The 23,643-nt window shown below is 40.6% G+C and overlaps 1 protein-coding gene across 1 annotated transcript; it reads right to left on the bottom strand.

Moving 5' to 3' along the window:
- Nucleotides 1-280: 280 nt before the first annotated feature.
- LOC115102482 (ankyrin repeat domain-containing protein SOWAHC-like) lies at nucleotides 281-22,738 on the bottom strand. Its single transcript, XM_065005487.1, has 11 exons — nucleotides 22,455-22,738; nucleotides 18,822-18,883; nucleotides 18,082-18,372; nucleotides 11,539-11,637; nucleotides 8,091-8,141; nucleotides 6,630-6,749; nucleotides 5,618-5,632; nucleotides 3,572-3,658; nucleotides 2,460-2,532; nucleotides 2,201-2,302; nucleotides 281-1,709 (listed from the first exon to the last, which is right to left on the bottom strand). The coding sequence occupies exons 1-11, from the start codon at nucleotides 22,576-22,578 to the stop codon at nucleotides 1,534-1,536; spliced, it is 1,200 nt and encodes a 399-aa protein (XP_064861559.1). The 5' UTR covers nucleotides 22,579-22,738; the 3' UTR covers nucleotides 281-1,533.
- Nucleotides 22,739-23,643: the final 905 nt, after the last annotated feature.

Below are 23,643 nucleotides of genomic sequence, written 5' to 3'. Positions count from 1 at the left end.
ACCATCCCAACCACAGGAGGCTGCTGAGAGGGAGGACAGCTCATATTCATGGCCGTGACAGAGCCAATGGAATGGCATCAAAGCACACATGGAAACCATGTGTTTGATACCATTGCACTGATTCCGCTTCAGCCATTACCACGAGCCCGTCCTCCCCAATTAAGGCACCACCAACCTCCTGTGATCCAACAGCTGATATGAAGTGCCCATTTAACCAAGTTTAACTTGGTAGAACTCCACCTACTGTGACTCTCATAAAGATTAAAAAGTGAACACAAAATTAGAAGCACAGCATAGAACTTTAATATCAAAATATCTCAGATATAAATCATGTGCAAAACAAAACAAGCTTGAAGAGGCAGGTTCAAATTGAGGCAATACAAACAACTTGAGGAAAAACATGATGCAAAGCCATGGCACATCAACTAACTTGTTTCCCAATTGAATAAGACACTTAATTATGAACTGACTATTCTATGCCAGTACTCTGGTATTGTTTTGTCTTTCAATAGAATACAACGTGAAATACAAATAGAATACAACGTGAAATACAAATAGAATACAACGTGGAATACAAATAGAATACAACGTGAAATACAAATAGAATACAACGTGAAATACAAATAGAATACAAATAGAATACAACGTGAAATACAAATAGAATACAACGTGAAATACAAATAGAATACAAATAGAATACAACGTGAAATACAAATAGAATACAACGTGAAATACAAATAGAATACAACGTGAAATACAAATAGAATACAACGAAATACAAATAGAATACAACGTGAAATACAAATAGAATACAACGTGGAATACAAATAGAATACAACGTGGAATACAACGTGGAATACAAATAGAATACAACGTGAAATACAAATAGAATACAACGTGGAATACAAATAGAATACAACGTGGAATACAAATAGAATACAACGTGGAATACAGAGGATACAAAATAGTGTCCCTCGTTTTGTCCTTCAATAGAAATACAATGAGAAATACAGAGGGTGAACCAATATAAAATAGTGTCCCTTATGACAAATCAACCAACTGACAATGTAATAGTGCGATCATCAACATGTAAACGTGGCACTTCAAATCTGGAACGTCAGATCGGCTTGGAAACTACACATTTGGGCACGGTCTTCACTAAACACGGTGTGAGGAAAAAGGCAAGTGAAATTCAAAATACACACTAAATTGAAAGAGCAAGAAAACAAATGCAGCATGCAAAATAGCTCCGTATGTAATGTCACATTTTGTCTCACTAGAATCAAATTCTACTTTTAAAATGGAATTAAATGGTAATCAAATCATTTTGGGAGATTGCTACAATACAATCAAGGCAGTAAACAACAAACTAAACAACTCGATAGTTACAGCTCCCTACAACATAAAAGCATACAGAATAAATACTATAAAAGCATACATTACAATTCAAATAAACACACAGTGACTGAACATGTTTTTGTGATGTCATTTCTGTGATGCCATTGAATGCGGGACATTTGGCTAGCTTCTTCCTTAGCGTGAGAATTTCCTGGGTCTGAATGCGGGGACCATGAGTTGATGGGGTGCTAGTGCCACCCTCTCCTTTACAGGGGCTAACTCCTCCGCTGAGCCCCACTTCTTCTTGGACTGGAACAACGAGACCAACTTCCTGTTCCTACTGTGGTCTCTGGCCTGGAACTCAGGGAATTCTGAACAAAATACAGACCACCATATAATACATTCTATGTAAGGCTGAAACGGTAATATATTCTATGTAAGGCTGAAACGGTAATACATTCTATGTAAGGCTGAAACGGTAATACATTCTATGTAAGGCTGAAACGGTAATACATTCTATGTAAGGCTGAAACGGTAATACATTCTATGTAAGGCTGAAACGGTAATACATTCCATGTAAGGCTGAAACGGTAATACATTCTATGTAAGGCTGAAACGGTAATACATTCTATGTAAGGCTGAAACGGTAATACATTCTATGTAAGGCTGAAACCTAACGGTAAGGATGACCTTTTTTGGGCTCTGTTTTGATCTTAGTAACAAAGCCACAGGCATTGTTATGACAATGTTATTCTGTATCAGACCAAGGAGGGAAATATTGTGGTCTTTGTTCATTTCTTGCGTTTAGACAACATTTCAGAGACGTCAGAGAGTCAAAAACAAAATAGTAAGAGACACTCACGTGTCTCCTCTGGAGCTGCTCGGTCGTCCTCTGTAGGCTCCGTGATGTTCAGGTACTGGCAGGCAAGATGGCCGCTGTAGTCCCGCAGATTCTTCTTCGCACCTGAGAGGAAAGGAAGAACATGACAAACAATGACTATAAGAAAACATGTAGCTGGAAAAAGGCAATCAATGGCAGAAAGATAATAGATTACCTGTTGCACTGATTCCACACCCCAAAATTTTAAAAAGCACGTGGGTTAACTTTCCCTGTCATTTACCATATTTTCCAATGAGCAGCTCCAAAATGTGTCGATGGCCATGCAATGCTGCAATATGCAGGGGTGTATAGCCCTGCAAAACAAAAAGTGGAAAATTATGCAAATGTATTCCCCACCAAAGACATAGGGGTATAATGCTAATTGTATAACCATTTTTTTTCCCCAGAACAAAACAGGCTGTCCAATACAACTATTTGAATATAACCTCTGACATCCACTGTGTGCAGAGTTCAAGGTTTAACCCTGGACAAATGTACAAGGCGTTTTAAGACCTACCCCCTAGAGTTTCCCATGGCCCCAACACAGCCAATGAAAACATGAAAGGAGAGAATATACAAATTACCAGAGGTTATGGCAACACAACATAATGACCACATACATAATTGGCTAGTTATTCTCAGAAAATTGCCATAGTTGTGAGTTTGGCACGGTAATACATTTACACAATTGACATGATTTATTAGTAGACACTCTGTGGGCGTGTTTTAAGAATAGTAAACTAACAAATATTTGACTGACTAGGGACATTCTGTTAGTCCCCACAAGGTAAAATGCTATTTGTAGGGGGTTAAGGTTAGAATTAGAATTGGGTTTAGGGTTAGGAGCTATGGTTAGGTTTAGGGTTAAGGTTAGGGTAAGGGTTAGAGTTAGGGTGTAGGGAAAATAGGATTTTGAATTATGTATCCCCACAAGGTTAGTTATACAAGACTGTGTGTGTGTGTGTGTGTGTGTGTGTGTGTGTGTGTGTGTTTTGACTGCTGTATTGAATTTGCACAGCTGGATCTTCACAGGAACCATTACGATGCAACATTATATCACCAACACCACAGAAAACAAGATAACTAACCTGGCCGCAACCCATAGGCTCATTACCTTGGTAACAAATCTGCCTGACCGGTCTCCAAATATACAAACACTGATCACTTCCTGCGTATGATATACTGTACTGAAAGAGGAGGTACTCACATGCTGAAAGAAAATTAAAAAAAACAGTAGTAATGTTATTACTACGGTTCGACAATATTTTATAGCATTCCATTCCAATAGCATAAGAAATTACAATGCAGAACACAATGCAGCCCATATTCACAAAAAAACAAGAGCAAACTCACAGATTTAGTGTTCACATCAGCTCCTGCGTTAACCATCATGGTAGCCATGTCCTCCTTGCCATGTTTGGCTGCCCAGTGAAGAGCTGTCTGTGTCCAGAACAAGGAGAGGGAAATGTGAGCCATTCACAAAATACAGCCTTTTGAACCAAACTATTTCCCTATACAGAACAAAAGCACTTTACTGCAACACCGACACAGGAGTTGCCCTATTTATGTATACAAAGATACTTGTATTGTAATGACATATACACAGAGACTTGTATTGAATTGACATGCAAACAGATCATTGTATTGATGTACACACAAATCAAATTGTATTGGTTGCATTCACATGTTTAGCAGATGTTATTGCGGGTGTAGCGAAGCGCTTGTATTGTATTGACATATACACAGATACTTGTAGATACATTCCCAGTAGTGGTTAGTCAGTAGATAGTAATTGGCATACCATCATTACTCCTCTACCAAGTGGTTTCAACAGTGTGGATCAGATGAGAGTTCTGATAGGCTGGCTGAAGCGGTGGGCCAGCTGTGCACAGGAGGAGTGGAGAGATGGAGGGAGAGGTAGAGGGAGGGACGAAGGGATGGTTTCCTGCCATCTAACAGAGCCTAATTACAAAACAACACTGCACTGTGCCCACACCAGGGGGGAAGCCGCCTGTCACAGGGAGGAAGATTGATGATGTTGGTGTGACCCTCAGAGGGGAGCGAGGGAGACCCACCCAGGAATCGCCCCACTGTCAGCACTCAGCCATCAGAAAGACAAGGCTAGGGCCCCACCACGCTGTGTGCCCCCTGTGCGCACGCGCACACACACACACACACACACACACACACACACACACACACACACACACACACGCTCAGAGACAACATGCAGACAATTGCCCACAATTTCACCTGCTGAATCGCCCGTAATTACACAGCCTGAAGTGCTCAGAGACCCATTGACAAGAGTAACACAGTTGATCACAGCAGCGGCACTATGTCAGAAAGTTGTATGTGGTTTGCGTGGGACTTATTCTTGAGTGTGCAGAGCTTGGCTGCAAATGTCAGCCTCTGAACCACAATGTCTATGTTTCTCAGTCTGACTCCAGACATGGAACAGGGAGAGCAGAACAATGATGAGAAGTAGGTTACCTATGTCAATCAAGACTAGTAAAGGTATTCCTTTACTAGAGTTGGTTAGGCAGCTGGAGCTCACCAACTATGAACATCCTTGTGCTTGTTCAAGGCCTTAAATGGCATTTCTTCATCTCCTGAATTACACGCTACTACATCAGGAACTTGGTGAACTATATCACAACCTCGATATTAGGACTCAGAGCAGTTGGGGGGTGCACCTCTCGATATCCAAAACCAGTCTGGGACACAGATTGTGATAGATGAAGTCTGGCTCTGAGTATCTCCATCTCTGTTGCCCGCCCTGTCACACGCCGAAGACGGATTGGTCGGCTGGGCCGTTTGAGTGGCAGCTTGGCGGGTCTCCTAGTGAGCGGGAGTGATGGACGAGATGGGACAGGATGTGGCGTTATCCACTCCTCGTGCCTCTCGTTCCTGTCCCAGCCCGCTGGGGCCACCTCCCGCATTCCTGCCTGACTGATGACACACTCAGTGTGTGTGTGTGTGTGTGTGTTGTCATGCACCCAACATGGGAGTTAGTAGTGTCCAAAGGGACAAGGGTTGATCAAGAGGAAACATTGGACAAAATGACCTATGGCCTGTGACACTTTCCTGTTCATAGTAAGACCACTGAGGAGTGATGGGAGAATGATTTACTTACAAACTGCAGGGTCAGAGGAAGTACGTCACAGTCCAGCACGGCAGAAGAGGGGAGCACATGTCATGTGTAGAGGACGAAAAGGACAGAGATCAGGAGGCATAGGCTATGTTAGATGGGGTTAACATATGTGGTTCTTTGAATTAGCCATTCCCTGTCAATGACAGTTGAGGGGGAGAGTGTAGCTACACAATCTATCTGCTATTGGGAAGGTCAAAGTTTATGAGTGGTCTAAACTTTGTCTGATGGGGAGAGAACTAGTCCACAAACGGCACCCAGACCTCAACTTCAGGCCCTAGGTAAGAGTGACTTCACCGCCGAAGGGTGAAGGTGGGGGCATCAAAGCCGCCCGAGGGAGATTTAGCTCCTTCCGGGGACATGGCCAACACTGTTCTTCAATTAATCCCAGCCTGCTCTATAACTTTCAGATTATCTTTAAGTGGTTGAAGTCTTTGTGGTGCATTAAGAGTCTCTCTCTAATCCCCGCTCCCATCTCCCTGCACTTCAATGGCGACCCTGGTATCTTGTCTGGGTGGGGATGCTGATGGCAGGGGCTTAGGGATAGGTCTTAGAAGGTGGTCTGACACAGGACAGTGTGAGAACCCCAACACAGGGGAGGGACAACAAACATGAACCCAAATCTCTTGAGCGCACAGGGAGACCAATAAAGGGATTTGGGTTGTCAGGGGGGGGGGGGGGGATCCAGGAGCTAAAAAGCTATCTTCCATAATCCTTTTGAAAGCGGCGCCTTTGAAATGCATGATCTTGATGTGTGTACATCACAGGGTTTTTAGAATACAACTAACGGAAAAATAACAATGGAATGTCGACTATTTGAAATGCATTTTTATAGGTTTCATAAAACAATAGGTATCATTTCAGAATATGATCAACTTCCTAGAAATCTAGAAAATGATTGTCAAGAATTGAGATTAACAAGATATAAAGTAGGGCATATCAATATTTAATTCACTTACCCCCTGACAGTCATAGCAGATTCCAAAAAGAAAACAAAGAACACAAATCAGTCAATTATAATAGAAATGTAATACAAATATTCCTAATTAAAGTTGTGGAGAAAGTATACTCACTGAAACAATGTCCTGGTTTAGTCAAATGAAGGAAAGGGAAGGAGGGAAACTACATTTAGTGGTTGCATCCAATAAAACAAAGCTACCCATTTATCCACAAGTATACTGCAATGTTATGCAGACACATCAAGGTAGTTTTGGAAACCTTGGCCTTTGTGAAGTGCAGAGGTGGATGGGTAGAGGTTACCTTCTTGTTGGCCAAGGAGGGCTCCTGTTTTAGCAGCTGGGAGAGGTCAGAGAGACTGCCACAAGTAGCAGAGTAGATCCATTCCTTCTCCACAGGGTCCAGGTGTAGGGATTGGATGGGCTAAGCAAATGGATAGTGTCCATGAAGCACACGTCTAGTATGTACAGTATTATGAATATTCATTTCTAATATGTACAGAACCAAATCAAAGGTTTGAACACACCTACTCATTCAAGGGTTTTTCTTTATTTTGACTATTTTCTACATTGTAAATAATAATGAAGACATCAAAACTATGAAATAACACATATGGAATCATGTAGTAACCAAACAAAAGTGTTAAACAAATCAAACCATCTCAATTGGGTTGAAGTCGGGTGATTGTGGAAGCCAGGTCATCTGATGCAGCACTCCATCACTCTCCTTCTTGGTCAAATAGCCCTTACACAGCCTGGGTGTGTGTTGGGTCATTGTCCCATTTAAAACAAATGATAGTCCCACTAAGCGCAAACCAGATGGGATGGCGTATCGCTGCAGAATGCTGTGGTAGCCATGCTGGTTAAGTGTGCCTTGAATTTTAAATAAATCACAGACAGTGTCACCAGCAAAGCACCCCAAAATCCATCACACCTCCTCCTCCATGCTTCACAGTGGGAACAACACATGCAGAGATGATCTGTTCACCAAGTCTGTTCTTCTTATTGAAATTCGACCATGAAGGCCTGATTCACGCAGTCTCCTCTGAACAGTTGATGTTGAGGTGTCTGTTACTTGAACTTTGTGAAGCATTTATTTGGGAAGACATTTCTGAGGTGCAGTTATTCTAATTAACTTTGACCTCTGCTGGTAACTCTGGGTCTTCCTTTCCTAAGGCGGTCCTCATGAGAGCCAGTTTCATCATAGTGCTTGGTGGTTTTTGTGACTGCACTTGAAGAAACATTCTTGAAATTTTCCGGATTGACTGACCTTCAAGTTTTAAAGTAATGATGGACTGTCGTTTCTCTTTGCCTATTTGAGGAGTTCTTGCCATAATATGGACTTGGTCTTTTATCAAATAGGGCTATCTTCTGTATACCCACCCTACAGTGTTACAACACAACTGCTTGGCTCAAACGCATTAAGAAGGAAAGAAATTCCACAAATTAACAAGGCACACCTGTTAATTGAAATGCATTCCAGGTGACTACCTCATGAAGCTGGTTGAGAGAATGCCAAGGGTGTGCAATGCTGTCATCAAGGCAAAGGGAGGCTACTTTGAAGAATCGCAAATATATTTTTATTTGTTTAACACTTTTTTGGTTACTACATGATTCCATATGTGTTATTTCATAGTTGTGATGTCTTCACTATTATTCTACTATGCAGAAAATAGTACAAATAGAAAAACCCTTGAATGAGTAGGTGTGTCCAAACATTTGACTGTTACTGTATATATTAGCATATATAAATGTGGAAACTCACAGCCACTGGGGTGGAGCGCATTCTGCCCATACACTCCTCTTCCGACTCAGACTGAAAGAGACAGACAATAAGACAAATGATATGAGTATTATTGATCCAGCATGCTGAAGCAGTAGGGACATCTCTCCCAACCAAGGCCTTATGTTGTTCCACATAGGAATGAAGAATGAATGTCCTAAAGCCCTAATAAACACACCCACCCACCCCCACACACACACACACACAAATCAATCACAATGTTTGTATGTTTATCACCTCAGACATCAAAAGGGACGAAGTGATCCAACAAGTGTCAGACAGATAGGTAGGATGGAGGCAAAGTGAGCTTTTCACACCAAGGGGTCAATGTAATAATAACTGTGAACTCCACTGTTAACCAATAGACAAGTCTGTCTGTGGACCTTAGGGCTCCTGAGTGGTGCAGCGTGTCTAAGGCACTGCAGCTCAGCGCAAGAGGTGTCACTCCAGTCCCTGGTTCGAATCCAGGCTTTATCACATCCGGCCGTGATTGGGAGTCCCATAGGGCGGCGCACAATTGGCCCAGCGTCAGCCAGGGTAGGCTGTCAATGTAAATAAGAACTTGTTCTTAACCGACTTTCCTAGTTAAATAAAAGGTTAAATAAAAAAGTAAAAAATACATTGGTCAGAGACCATTCCACCATCTGTGTTCCCCTTTGTTTTAAATGTGGTCAGAAATGCCCGAAATTAAAGCACACATTTCTCTGAATTGCACAAAAGTGTCATTCTGGCTGATTAATGTGGGGAGAAAATGGCCGTTTTCTATATGTTTTGTTTTGTCAACCACTTGATTGCTAATTGTTCTGAGATCATACAGGGACATGATGTAAAAACACCAAAGTCTTTCATGTCGCTGTCATACATGCCTTGTATAACACGAAAAGTGGAGGCCTATTTATCCACTGGCACATGTCCACTTTCTCTGCTGGAAATAAAAAAGACAGGGTAAGAAAAATATTGTTGGGCAGAATTTTTTTTCTATAGTTGAGTTTCATTTTGTCAAGTGAATCTCTCAGCACTTTCCTCCTCTCTGTCATGTAATTCCACTCTCTTTGTCTTGAGGTTTAGAACCAGGGTTTAGAACACAGTTTAGAACAGAGTGATGCGCAAAGAGGAAGTTCAACCAGCCACAGTGAAACAGCTTTTTTTTAGACAAGGGAATATTTGCTGACAACTGGTTCTTTCCACAGCATCAATTATTTTTTGATACAACTCCCACATTCTAATGTTGTCACATAAGAGAGGTGGTGAGATTCAGGAGGCCCTTTTACGTTATTGTGATCTATGTAGTTGTAGAGATCTAGTTACATCCCATGCATCAAGATAGGAACACAACCTAAGTTTCTATCCAATTGGCGACAGATTTGAATGTGAACATTGTCAAAACTGCATAAAAACGCAAAAAAAATACAACTTTTTGTCACGGCAGGTGTTTCCATCAAACGGACCTGTTGCTGATAAAAGGCTGTGTGTGATAACATAGTGCACATAAAAATGACTTTTGCGGTTAAAGTTCCCATGTACCAAATAAAAGTAAATGAGTTTCCATCGCATTTTCAACTCTCCTGATGGTTTTTTCACAAAAAAGGTTGCCATAAATAACCAATCTTGCCCAATCTGGCATTGGCCTTCTGGCATTGCTCTTTAGACAAGAGTTTGCTGATAAGGCGAACAGGTTATATGATGAGATATGGAGAAGAGCAAAATCATTGTACTTGATAATTGGCAGCCAAACACTAATCATCATGCCACCAGCAATAAAATAATAGCCTAACCTCGACATTTAGCCTAACCTCGACATTTAGCCTAACCTCGACATTTAGCATGATCACTGATCATTTAACCACAATGAGAAGTTAAATCTGCCGATAAACTTTTCATGCTTTTCCAAGATGTTTTTTATTTTTATTTCACCTTTATTTAACCAGGTAGGCTAGTTGAGAACAAGTTCTCATTTACAACTGCGACCTGGCCAAGATAAAGCGTAGCAGTGTGAACAGACAACAACACAAAGTTACACATGGAGTAAACGATAAACAAGTCAATAGCACAGAAGAAAAGAAAAGAGTCTATATACATTGCGTGCAAAAGGCATGAGGAGGTAGGCGAATAATTACAATTTAGCAGATTAACACTGGAGTGATAAATGATCAGATGGTCATGTGCAGGTAGAGATACTGGTGTGCAAAAGAGCAGAAAAGTAATTCAATAAAAACAGTATGGGGATGAGGTAGGTAAATTGGGTGGGATATTTTCCGATGTAATATGTACAGCTGCAGCGATCGGTTAGCTGCTGAGATAGCAGATGTTTAAAGTCGGTGAGAGAGATAAAAGTCTCCAACTTCAACGATTTTTGCAATTTGTTCCAGTCACAGGCAGCAGAGAACTGGAAGGAAATGCGGCCAAATGAGGTGTTGGCTTTAGGGATGATCAGTGAGATACACCTGCTGGAACGCGTGCTACGGATGGGTGTTGCCATCGTGACCAGTGAACTGAGATAAGGCGGAGCTTTACCTAGCATGGACTTGTAGATGACCTGGAACCAGTGGGTCTGGCGACGAATATGTAGCGAGGGCCAGCCGACTAGAACATACAGGTCGCAGTATAAGGGCGTTGTTGCGCCTTTTTCACAACACTGTCTGTGTGGGTGGACCATTTCAGATTGTCAGTGATATGTACGCCGAGGAACTTGAAGCTTTTCACCTCCTCCATGTCGATGTGGATAGGGGCGTGATCGCTCTGCAGTCTCCTGAACTCCACAATCAGCTCCTTCGTTTTGTTGACGTTGAGGAGAGGTTACTTACCTGGCACCCCTCCGCCAGGGCCCTCTCACCTCCTTCTTGTAGGTTTAGGGCCATCAAGGAAACCTATATCTTTCTAGATTAATCTCAATCTGTTTAATGGGCAAAAATCTGAATTATTTTTCTAATGAGTTCAAACATATTGTTGCAACTTGCTTTACATAATGACAGAACAAAGGGCAGCATTCAAATGCTAATGCTCGCCCCCTTCATATTGTTTCCCACTCTCAAACATCCATGGTTTGTTTTAAATCCAGATAATTTAGCTACTGCCATCTGGTGGAATTTTGCAGCAACAGTTCATGCTATGACTCACTATTTTGTTTAGAGAGAGAAAGTAAATAATAAGTATTACTAGGGAGGCAGAGCCAAAGGCCTGTAAATGTCCAACACAGTGAAAGTTTCATCTCAAAAGTATTTTCCTTGTTCCTTGTGTACTCTGGCTCCAGGACCTGCTCTCCTTGCCTCCGTTTGGCATTTTGAGAGGGAAGTGAGAAGAGCATTGGATGACATCTTCTCCTTAGAACTTAGAACCTCCGATTTGTTCACAAGATAAGGCGAGGAGAGAGGACACAAGGAATTAAGGAAAATACTTTTGAGATTTTCTCCTGCTGTCACTAGCCTCTCACCTTTGACCCGGAGTCCCTGTCTAGCTCATCCTCTCCGTTACTGTGCGCTAGGGTTTTCTCTGAAATGGACGGTGAGGGGGTCCTCTCGGTGTGCTGGTCCTGGAGGCACAGAGACAACATACAGAATTAAGCTGTGATGAGGCAGCCTTAGTCTGGCCTCAACACCATTTAAAAAAAGGTCTTAATGTAATTTAAAAAGTGTAAAAGTATATACGTGTGGTTAAGATATAGTGCACGGCTAAATCCCAAATCACCCCCTTCCCCCTCCATTTGCACCTTCACACGCACTGCCATATGCACAAGTGTCCCAAAGCTGAGGGAGTGAAAATTATTGAATGTGTAGGAGCTAATTAGACCATCCAAGCCGGCAAGGTTGAAGGCTCCACAGCCAAGTGCTATCGCACCACAAAACGCAATATGTTTGGAGTTTCGCAATTGAATACAAAATAATGGCGAGGCGTGCCTAATTATATGCCAGTGCATATGTTCCTTTGATTACAAGGCTTGACACATTTAACAAATGAAATACCTTCCAAATTAAATGTTTAACTGTTACGGAGGATTACATCTTTTTTTTCGTCTTTTTTTTCAGGGTGGATCAGCTTAATGTTGCGGAAAGATTGTTGCTTCCATCAATGTAATTGTCTGCATCATTTCCAATCCCCCATATCTTTTTTCGGTAAATATATATATATATATGCATATACATACACACATACATACTTTAAGAATATACCTTTATTATTCACTGCAAACCTTACCACCCTTCCCCCAGTAAACTAATAAACTAATAAATAACAACTAATAAATAATAACACTTAGGCTTCTACCTTCAGTTTAAACGTATTATACACATTTTAAATCATCAAATCAAATTGTATTTGTCACATACACATGGTTAGCAGATGTTAATGTGAGTGTAGCGAAAAGCTTGAGCTTCTAGTTCCGACAATGCAGTAATAACCAACGAGTAATCTAACCTAAAAACTCCACAACAACTACCTTATAAAGGAATGTAAAGGAATGAAGAATATGTACATAAAGATAGATGAATGAGTGATGGTACAGAACAGCATAGGCAAGATGCAGTAGATGGTATTGAGTACAGTATATACATATGAGATGAGTAATGTAGGGTATGTAAACATTATATTAAGTGGCATTGTTTAAAGTGGCTAGTGATACATTTTGTACATCAATTTCCCATTATTAAAGTTGCTGGATTTGAGTCAGTATGTTGGCACCAGCCACTCAATGTTAGTGGTGGCTGTTTAACAGTCTGATGGCCTTGAGATAGAAGCTGTTTTTCAGTCTCTCGGTCCCTGCTTTGATGCACCTGTACTGACCTCGCCTTCTGGATGATAGCGGGGTGAACAGGCAGGCTCGGGTGGTTGTTGTCCTTGATGATCTTTATGGCCTTCCTGTGACATCGGGTGGTGTAGGTGTCCTGGAGGGCAAGTAGTTTGCCCCCGGTGATGCGTTGGGCAGACCTCACTACCCTCTGGAGAGCCTTAAGGTTGTGGGCGGAGCAGTTGCCGTACCAGGCGGTGACACCGCCCGACAGGATGCTCTCGATTGTGCATCTGTAAAAGTTTGTGAGTGTTTTTGGTGAAAAGCCAAATTTCTTCAGCCTCCTGAGGTTGAAGAGGCGCTGCTGCGCCTTCTTCACCACGTTGTGTGTGTGTGGACCATTTCAGTTTGTCCGTGATGTGTACGTCGAGGAACTTAAAACTTTCTACCCTCTCCACTACTGTCCCGTCGATGTGGATAGGGGGGTGCCCCCTCTGCTGTTTCCTGAAGTCCATGATCATCGCCTTTGTTTTGTTGACATTGAGTGTGAGGTTATTTTCCTGACACCACACTCCGAGAGCCCTCACCTCCTCCCTGTAGGCCGTCTCATCGTTGTTGGTAACCAAGCCTACCACTGTGGTGTCGTCCGCAAACTTGATGATTGAGTTGGAGGCGTGCATGGCCACGCAGTCGTGGGTGAACAGGGATACAGGATAGGGCTCAGAACGCACCCTTGTGGGGCCCCAGTGTTGATGATCAGCGGGGTGGAGATGTTGTTACCTACCCTCACCACCTGGGGGCGGCCCGTCAGGAAGTCCAGTACCCAGTTGCACAGGGCGGGGTCAAGACCCAGGGTCTGGAGGGTACTATGTTGTTAAATGCTGAGCTGTAGTCGATGAACAACATTCTCACTTAGGTCTTCCTCTTGTCCAGATGGGTTAGGGTAGTGTGCAGTGTGGTTGCATTTTACAGACACAGTCTATTTTACAATAGTTATATTTTGTTTGTTTTTAGTCCTTCCTCTATTCCTGATGTCCATCCAGTTCTATTTGTAACTGTGCTATTTCACAACATTTCTGAGCCTATATACATTTGACAAATTTTATGTTTTACATTGGATTTCATGTTATTAGTCCCATCCTTCAGCTCCATTCAACCCCTCCCATCTATCTCTTAACACCATCCATTTTGGATTTCTATTTGCCATTATTTTTCAACTGCGCTTTGATGTTTCACAAAAGTACTGAACCTTTCCATTCTCATAGCTTCTACAGATTATAAATTAAAGAAACATTTTATCTAAAATAATTATTATATTATTGATTGCTTGACTATGGCTTTTCAAACCACCCAGTATTGTTATCTACAGTGTTAGTTCTAGGCAAATGTTGCAATTCTTCAGCCATTCCTGGACCTGTGACCAAAAATGAGCTACATATGGACAGTACCAAAATAAATGACCTAATGACTGCCTCCTCACAGCAAAATCTGCAGAGCTGGGAAGATTGTTATAAATATGGGGGCTACATTCTATTGGTTGCAATAAATGTGTATAGTAATTTAAATTGAAAAATGTGAAGTTTTCAATCCGGCGTTGTTTTACATTTCAATTCATAAACCATGTGCCATGGAATGGGTACATTGGAAATCTCTTCCCAACTAATTTGCAATTTATATGGCACAGCTGTCAATTTGGTCCTTAAATGAAATTGGTATACGTTTTTATAATCTATCACACCATTTATGTTCTTTAATGCAGGGCCGACAGACAAGTTCCTTACTTTTTTCCCCTTCCACTTGCCTCTTCCATTTTTGTGGTAATGCTGCAATTAGTTAGTCGTAATTTTGGGTAGAGCAGACATTTCCATATGTCTGTGTTTAGTTATGATATTATTCACTAAAATTATACCTTTTTTAAACATTTCATCGAAAAATACGTGTTTTTTTTAATCAATTAGTATATTTGAGTTTAACCACAAGACTTGTTGTATTATTTGTTCTGTCTTTTCAGGTGGATTAAACTGAAATTGCAACCAACTTTGTAAGGCTTGTTTAAAAAATAATGATATTTTGGAGATTATTTCCTTTTCAAACAACCGAAAGTGAGCAGTTGTAATCTGAATAAAGGGGAAAAGGCCATTCTTGAATATAGGATGAGACATTCCTGCCAATTTACTAGAGAACCAGTTTGGATTTAAGTATAACTTTTGTATGACTGATGCCTTTAGTGAAAGGTCTAATGCTTTAATATGTAATAATTTCTGCCCCCCGAATTTATATTCAGATTTAGATATTAAATAAATAGGCCCTTTAAATGTTGTCTTGCTTGCCATTCCAAATAAAACGTAATATTTTTTGTTCATATCATTTAGAAAGCAGGTCACTAGGTGTAGGCAAAACCATAAGCAACTAGGTAAACTGTGATATGACAAAATCAGGGTGATTTTTTTCACAAATAGACAGGTATTTTCCTTTCCCATGGTAGCAAGATCTTATCTATTTTTGCTAACTCCCTATAAAAATGTATTGAGTGAGATCATTTCTTTCTTTTGGGATTTATATACCGAGTATGTCCACATCTCCACCTGTCAGACTATTGTCAGACTATGTAGAATTTGTTAGACTATGTAAAACTATGTAAAATTTGAATTTTTTAGTGATCCAATATAGCACATGTATCATAATTTGGTTATAATCCAGAGAGGTTAGCAAAAGTATCTAGATCCTCTATGAGGCCGTGGAGAGACTCTAATTGTGGTTTGAAAAGAAAACATGAATCATCAGCGTACAATGACCCCTTTGTTTTTAAGGCATGGATTTCTAATCCCTTAATATTATTGTTGGATCCAATTTTAACAGTTAACATTTCGATGGACAACCATGTTTTACTCCTCTAGACAATTTAAAACTTTCTGAGATGTAGCAATTATGTACTATTTTACACCTAGGGTCACTATACATAACTTTTTATATTTTTTAATTTTATTTTTAATTTTACCTTTATTTTACTAGGCAAGTCAGTTAAGAACAAATTCTTATTTTCAATGACGGCCTAGGAACAGTGGGTTAACTGCCTGTTCAGGGGCAGAACGACAGATTTGTACCTTGTCAGTTCGGGGATTCGAACTTGCAACCTTTCGGTTACTAGTCCAACGCCCTAACCACTAGGCTACCCTGCCTCAATTTCATAAGAGATTCCCCAAAATTGAAATATTCTAGGCATTTAAATATAAACTAAGGTCGTACTTTATCAAAAGCCTTTTCAAAATCAGCTATGAAAACCAGGCCTGGTGTCCCCGATATTTTATAGTATTCTATTGTTTCCCGTACTTGTTTTTATATCATCTCCAATGTGTCCACGTAAAAAAACCTGTCTGATTAGGATGAATAATATCTGACAATACTTTTTTAATTCTATGCGCCAAGCATTTAGCTAGGATTTAGCTAGGATCACAACACTGAAGTCTAAGAGGATTATATCTTTGTTAATTTCAATTTGTTTAATTATTAAATGTGGAACATAAATTGCATCATTCAAAGTCACAAGTGTGTCCTGAAGTTAATGGGTTTATTGATCCCGTCGCCACTCGACGGAAGTCACCGTCGGCGTTGACATCATCAACAACACATGACAACAGAGCAAGTTGGTAGAGGCGAGGGGGTGATTTGGGATTCACGGCACCAATCCATTGCCATGCATAGGTGTGCCTTACGTTAATTGCTTGCTACAGAGTTGATTGCTCAGGTTTAAACCAGGTATGGCAACTTAAGATAATTAGCGTGCAACTCACCCATACTTTCAGTCTCTCTGAGTAGTAGCTCTAATCCTGTTCCATTTGATGCAAGCTCTGTATTTTAAACTAATGTCCACTTGACTAAATATGCAATTAACTTCATGTTTTCCATAGTATCGCCTGGTCTAATTAACAAAGTAAAGTTCAACTAATTAAATGTACATTCTCATTGGTTAATCATTATGGGTGGGGTTTAGGAGCAAAGGTAGAAAGGCTGTCGTTTTCTCTCAGCTCAGGGTTGAACACCATTTTACAACGTGTATAGGCAGTTGATGTAAACTGTCCTGGTTGAGTCTCCTAGTAAGGGGTAGAGTTAGGCTCTGTTTATCATGAAAAAAAGAGTAATCCGTAGTTATGCTGTTTAACATCTAAGCCTAGTCTTAAAATGCAGTAGGAACCATACTGAGGGGGCTGAGCTTTAGACTCGCCATCTGTCATTTTGTGAGTTTTTGTATCCTGAATTTTGCTATGACAATGTTTTCAAGACGAGCCAAATTTCCTGCAATAAATCCAAGTACTGTTTTTCTACAACCATTGTTCCTCATTCCCACCTGTCACCTACCTTGGATCTGCTATTCAACAGAGGCCATCTCTCCATGCTACATTTAATAAGAGCTTTCTTGTTTTACACCTGCTTATTGTAATTCTGACAAAGTTCTAGATAGTATACTATATGTCCACTTCATGCCAAAACCACTTGTGTTGTGCTGTTGCCCTTTTCCTGTGTGAGTAGAGATATTGTTTGCACATACTTATGTGGACACTGACACTATTGGCTTAGCATATATTCTCTTTAAGTGATGCTTGTAGACACACTAAGGCTGCGTTTAGACAGGAAGCCCAATTCTGACCTCTTTTCCACTAATTGGTATTTTGACCAATCACATAAGATCTTTTCACATCAGATCTTTTTCAGAACTGACCTGATTGGCCAAAATACCAATTAGTGAAAACAATAACAGAATTGGGCTGCCTGTCTAAACGCAGCCTAAGTAAAATCCCTTCTGCTAGATTGTGTAAACTGAACAGCTGGATTTTTACTTTGGTAAAATATCATTGTGCAATTAACCCTAACATTTTTTTAGGAAATGCAATACGAATTCCACAACTCAAACCAAATGGGAAAGACAACCAGAATGAGGTTGTTAAATTAACAGCTGCACCCTTTGAGTAAAATATATGGTAACTGGCACAAGCCATTTGTAAAAAAAAAAAAAAAAATAAAAAATGAGACAATACAGAATTACCTTTTTGAGAAGTCCATAAAATGACAGATTGGAAATTAGTAAGAAGGATAATAGTATCAAAGTCTTGCTTTCAATCCATGCTTCTTCCACTCTAATGCCATGCTCTTTGTGTGAGTTCTTCTCAGCCTTCTAGCATACCTATCAATGCATCTCATCCCTCTTTTTTTTGTGGGAAACAAAAAACATCAAAACTGATCATGGTTGAAGCTCACCTCCTGTGTGTGCTCCTGCTTGGGTGCCTCTTTGAAGGTAATGCTGGGGATTCCTCCACACCACATCACCTGTGAAGGCTTCCTCGCCTCTGCCCTCTTGGCCGGGTCAGGCTGGAGGTCTGGTTCCCCCTGGGTGTGGAGAGACGAGACCCCCGACACATCCCGCTGGACTGATGCCGAGGGCCTGGCAGTGCTGGCCGCAGGACTGGCCTGTCTGTCTGTCCCAGGCTCTGTCTCACTGCCCTGCTCCTGCTGCCTGTACCTCTTCTTCAGAATCAGGTACTTCTCACTCTAATCGGGACAGACGACAGGCAGGTGATGAGGAAGAGGGTATAGGACTACTGTTTAGGAGAGTTTAACTTTGATCTAAACGTAAAGTCATTATGCAGAGTGGAATTTCTTAAAAACTAAGATATATTTTATTGTGGAAATAATTAAAACTGTTTGAGATGTATTTGTAAGTTGCCCTTTCTAATTATTATGTAACTGAATGGTAATAATCTTGTGTAGGCCTACAACCGATAACACAGGGCGGGGGCCCTAATCCTATTGCTGAATAGCAAACTACATAGTAAACAGACACAGAAAAGAAAATCATTTTTTTGTTACAAATTAACTACCATGGCTGAGTACTGATGGTGGGAAGGCAACTCAATTTGAGTGTGGAACATTAAAGAACTATGCACACTTATCACAGCACACTTTCTACAAATGGTCGAAAGTTCACCTACTTCACTTACATTCTCTGATTTCACAACAGCAATCATGTCGATGATCCGTTTGAACTCCTCTCTGTATTTGTCTGGGGAAAATGACCAATTTTGGCATCATAGAATTAGGAATTAAAATACTAGAATGGGAATGAACCTTCTTATGAGGGTCCAAATGTCAGCCATATTGGTCAGGGAGTTAGTCAAAATCAACGTGAATAATGCATCTGCAATGTATATGTGTTAGCTAGCCTACTAGTTTTAGAGGAATGGTTCCATAAATGTTTCTAATTAACTGCCAATATGCCAACATTCCATTCAAACAATCCCGTCAATTCACAGCCATATATACACTGGCTCAAATCAGTTTATGATAGGATTTAGACAAGTTGTAAATGCAACAACTACTGATATTGTATCATGTAATAGCACTCACAGCTTTCCAAGAAAAAAATCACGAGACATATATTGTCTATTTACATATATTTTACAGGCTATTTATAAATAAAATGTGCATAAAACCTGTATAAACTGTATTTTTATTATATTACAAGATTTTAGGTTGACCATAATTCAATAACACAATTTCTGATACATCACATGCCTTACTTTATTTTTTGCACAAGTAAAAGCAGGAAATGCATCACCTATGCCTCTACTGCAATTAATTCCAATTAGACTGGTTTTGGATTTCTTCCTGGCCAAGATGGCTGCCATTTTCACCCCATTCTGGAACTTTGGGGTTTATATAACATATCCCCTCTAGTAATCTAATAGGATCTCTAGAGTTGGCATATCAAGTTCCAAAAACATGATATAACTTTTTGTTTTCTCCCAAAACCCCAGACTTTCATTCTCTGAGGGGGTTAGAGAAAGAAAATGGATGATGAGTATAATAAATATAATTAGGTGTAAACAGTGTAATAATGTAATAATAGCATTCTTATGGAATGAACTCTAATGGGATTAAGTGTTGTCTTACAATTGATTAAATCTATCTTTTTTATGATTTTTTTTTTCATTTTTAAATGTATTTGTATTTTATTTAAATTATTTTTTACCCCTTTTTCTCCACAATTTCAGGATATCCAATTGGTAGTTACAGTCTTGTCCCAGCGCTGCAACTCTCCCGTATGGACTCAGGAGAGGCGAAGGTCGAGAGCAACCCTGCCAGGCCGCACTGCTTCCTGACACACTGCTCGCTTAACTCGGAAGCCAGCCGCACAGCCGGTGACCGAAGTCAGCGTGCATGCGCCCGGCCTGCCACGAGGAGTCGCTAGAGCGCGATGGGACAAGGACTTCCCGGCCGGCCAAACCCTCCCCTAACGCCGCTTGGCCAATCGTGCACCGTCTCATGGGTCTCTCGGTCGCGGCCGGCTGCGACACAGCCTGGTATCGAACCCTGGTCTAGAACTACGATGCAGTGCCTTTAGACCGCTGCACCATTTGGGAGACCCTAGATCTTTCTAGTTGACAAGCCTCTCTAAATCAGACTGTTGAATCACTGGCATTCCAAGATGTAGACCTATTGAGTCTGAAGAACGCATGATGGCTATTTGAGATTATTGTGTGGCCTGTGAAGACTTGTGGCTGATCTGCCCTCCCTGTTACTTCATCATCTTTCCCCTTCTTGCAGAGGCCAGGTTTGTGTCCCAAATGGCACCCTACTCCCAATTTAGGGCATCATTTTTGACCAGGGCTCTGGTCAAAAGTAGTGCACTTTATAAGAAATAGGTTGCAATTTGGGGAGCACGACAGGGGCTCCAAGAGGGAGGGGCTTTTATTCTTCATTCCTCTGCAGGCCAAACACAGCTCGAGTTGCAAAACAATCATCTCAGAAAAAAGTCACTGACTGGGAAAAGGGACGAAGAGGAAACTAAGGCTCTCTCTGCCAACATGAGGCAGGCAGAGATACAAACAACTCTACTCCCACATCTCCAAAAAGCCCACCCCCAACCTATCTGTCTATTTCTGCAGTATTAAAGCTTTCCTATGGGAACCCAAACAAACTGCAAATTGATGGCTATTATAATAGTTTACTGTTTAACTTCCTCTCTGACAGATACAACTGGGTTTGTGAAACGATATTCAGACCTGATGCTGACAGACGTCAGGTTGTATAGGCTGCTGTTTCTGAGAATGTATCTATTACCCCAGCCAGCCAGACCACTTAACATAGGCCATCTTAGTTCAACAAGACAATACTAATGGCTGAAGCCCTGTGTTTGAAAGAATGTTTAGGTATGTAAGAATATAGGCCCGAACAATTGAGCTCTTTCCTTTTTCCTGACAGCAGCAGGGAGTGGAAAGAACATTTTGAATGAGACAGTTGCATAGCTCACAACTTCAAGTCCACAAAAACAGGAAATCCAGAGGAAGTGGCCACTTACATCTCATCAACAAAATAATTCCTGGTTTACTAGTACAGGGGTGACAGTTTACATGTTCAGTAATTCTTTAGCTAAAAAGGTAGACAGATAGCCATAGCAACTGGACAGACACAGCAATGTTAGCTATCACTTCCCCACATGATGGGGAAGTCCCCCACTATATCCCCACTTTACTCAATCGTAATAAAAAGAGCACCTTATTAGCGATCTAGTTGAGCTGGTGGTGCCTGTGGCCTAAATGATTGCATTATGATTAAAACACTATTATCGTGCAATCGTGCCCATTAAAAAAATGGGAACACACGTGTTGTTATAAATGACTAAGTACTGGAACTATGTGCTGGAAATCATTTTCATAATTGGACACTCCAGCCATGTCAGATAGCACAGTATCAAAGCTGCTTTATTTGGAAACCTCGGTCAACAACTGTAGCACTGAGATAGCATCTGGACAGTACAACTGTAAATACAAGGTCACATTGGATAATCATTCATCTAGCGCCTGTCAAAACATGTTAGGGCCTCGTTATTTTATCCAGAACCAAGCCGGGATAATGCCCTGGTGGATTCCATTGCAAGTGATTGGTCAAACGTAACAATATTGTAATTTCAGGTATCAGTCTCAAATTGAGGGAGGACATTGGAGAAAATATTAGCTGTCAATAAAACTATAACGTCTCAGGTTTCAGGATAATGCCGAGTTGTGTTCATGACTCAGGGGCTGAGTGGTATTAATTCAAAGGCAGCACCATAATCACACTGTTTATCAGTGTGAATCATTGTTGTCATACCACAACAGAACACCAAAGTCCAATGGTGAAAATGGTTGGTTGTTGTGGTCTGGGTCTCAGGCAAGACTTGGGTAGCAGGCACCAGAGAATTCAAGCAATTATAACTGGTCTCAGGAAAGGAAATGACAGAATTCCTGGTGTAAATGTTCTGTTTAACGGCCCTTTAATGTAAAGCAGATGTTTAGTTTCGGCTACCCGACCGGGAATTGGGAACAATGATAAACAAATGGGTTTGAGGGGAAACTATTCATGAAATAGAATTGTTATAAAGGAATAAATTATGTATGATCATATGATGTGTCTGGACCACACATATTATGTTATTGTGACAGCTACATACGTGACAGATGTCGCACGAGACGAGAAACGGTGATATCGCGTCAAGTCATCCATCACGAAGCAGTTGATGAGAGCAACTGTTGCAGTTTCGTTGAAATCATTTTTGAAATTCCACATTTCCGATACAATGTACTGCTACTTACCACGCAGCTGCATTTCGTTATGACCAATGAAAGGCCTGTATATTTTCATTAAATCAGCATTTTTTACTTTCCCTCCGGCTGAGTAGAAATAATCCAGCAACGATTCTTCACTGACATCACCCATTCTTGCTTTATATGTGTGCTCGTTTTCTATGACTAAAAAATGTTTCTTTTAGAGTTAGTATGGTCTTGCTGCTATGACATTGTACGCTCCCTGGCTAATTTGAGAAGGAAAAAAACAAACATTTGTAGCACATGTCCAACTTCATTCCAACCAAACCCAACCCACTCACTGCGCCCCCTCCGTTTAACTATTTCAGTGCTGAAAGAAAACTGAGGGGTAAAAGCCTTTTGAAAGCATATGTTACGGTATAAGATATATTTCCGACTAACTTGAACCATTGTGTTTAAGCACAATTACAAACTCTTTAACACTGATGGACACATTCCCATGAAACCTAACCCATGCATCTCAGTGGATTACTTTGTGTACAAATCTTTCCATTTTCCCGCAAGTTTATTATTTGTGACCAAGTGGGAGGTGAGAATTGACAAGTTATGAAGTCGTAAATACCAGTTTGATGCATACACAGGCTTTGAACTCGATAGGCTAATGGCCAACAAGCTGAGTAAAACATGAACTAAAAGTACAGCTATCATGCTTGTAAACAAATAACAGTGATGAAAAACCATAATAGATGTATTTTTATATTTTTTGTTGTTGTTGCATTTAACTCCTGAAAATGCTATTATCAAGGTCATTTCCATAGTACAGGGTTCCCCAGCAGGCCAATTTTGACCGGCAAGTGATTCTATTAAGTTTTCAGAAAAAATATATAAACTATTTCGTTATTTATTTATATATATTTTTTGGGGGGGGACATAAAATACTGTAAAAACACCAGCAAATCAGCTCCAAGTGATTTTAATTTTGGAAATCTGTTCCATAGTATTCCTATCTATTTTAGAGAGATAAATGTGATCATAGGGGGCACAGGGGCAGGTGCTCTGTCAGATTTGTCCTGTTGTTTCTCTGTAATACTACTAGCCACCTAGCAATTTTATCAAATTGGCTTTAGCTAGCCCAGATAGGTTCTCAATTTCCCAACCTCATAACTAGCTACCAAGCGATTTCAGGCTATCGATCAAGTTAGAGTAGCTAGCTTGTCAAACTATCTAAACTGGCATG

Source organism: Oncorhynchus nerka, linkage group LG20 (assembly GCF_034236695.1).
Source record: "Oncorhynchus nerka isolate Pitt River linkage group LG20, Oner_Uvic_2.0, whole genome shotgun sequence".
In the NCBI taxonomy this organism is placed as follows: Eukaryota; Metazoa; Chordata; class Actinopteri; order Salmoniformes; family Salmonidae; genus Oncorhynchus; species Oncorhynchus nerka.
Note: the sequence above shows the minus strand (reverse complement) of the source record. Positions and strands in the feature narration are given on the sequence as shown.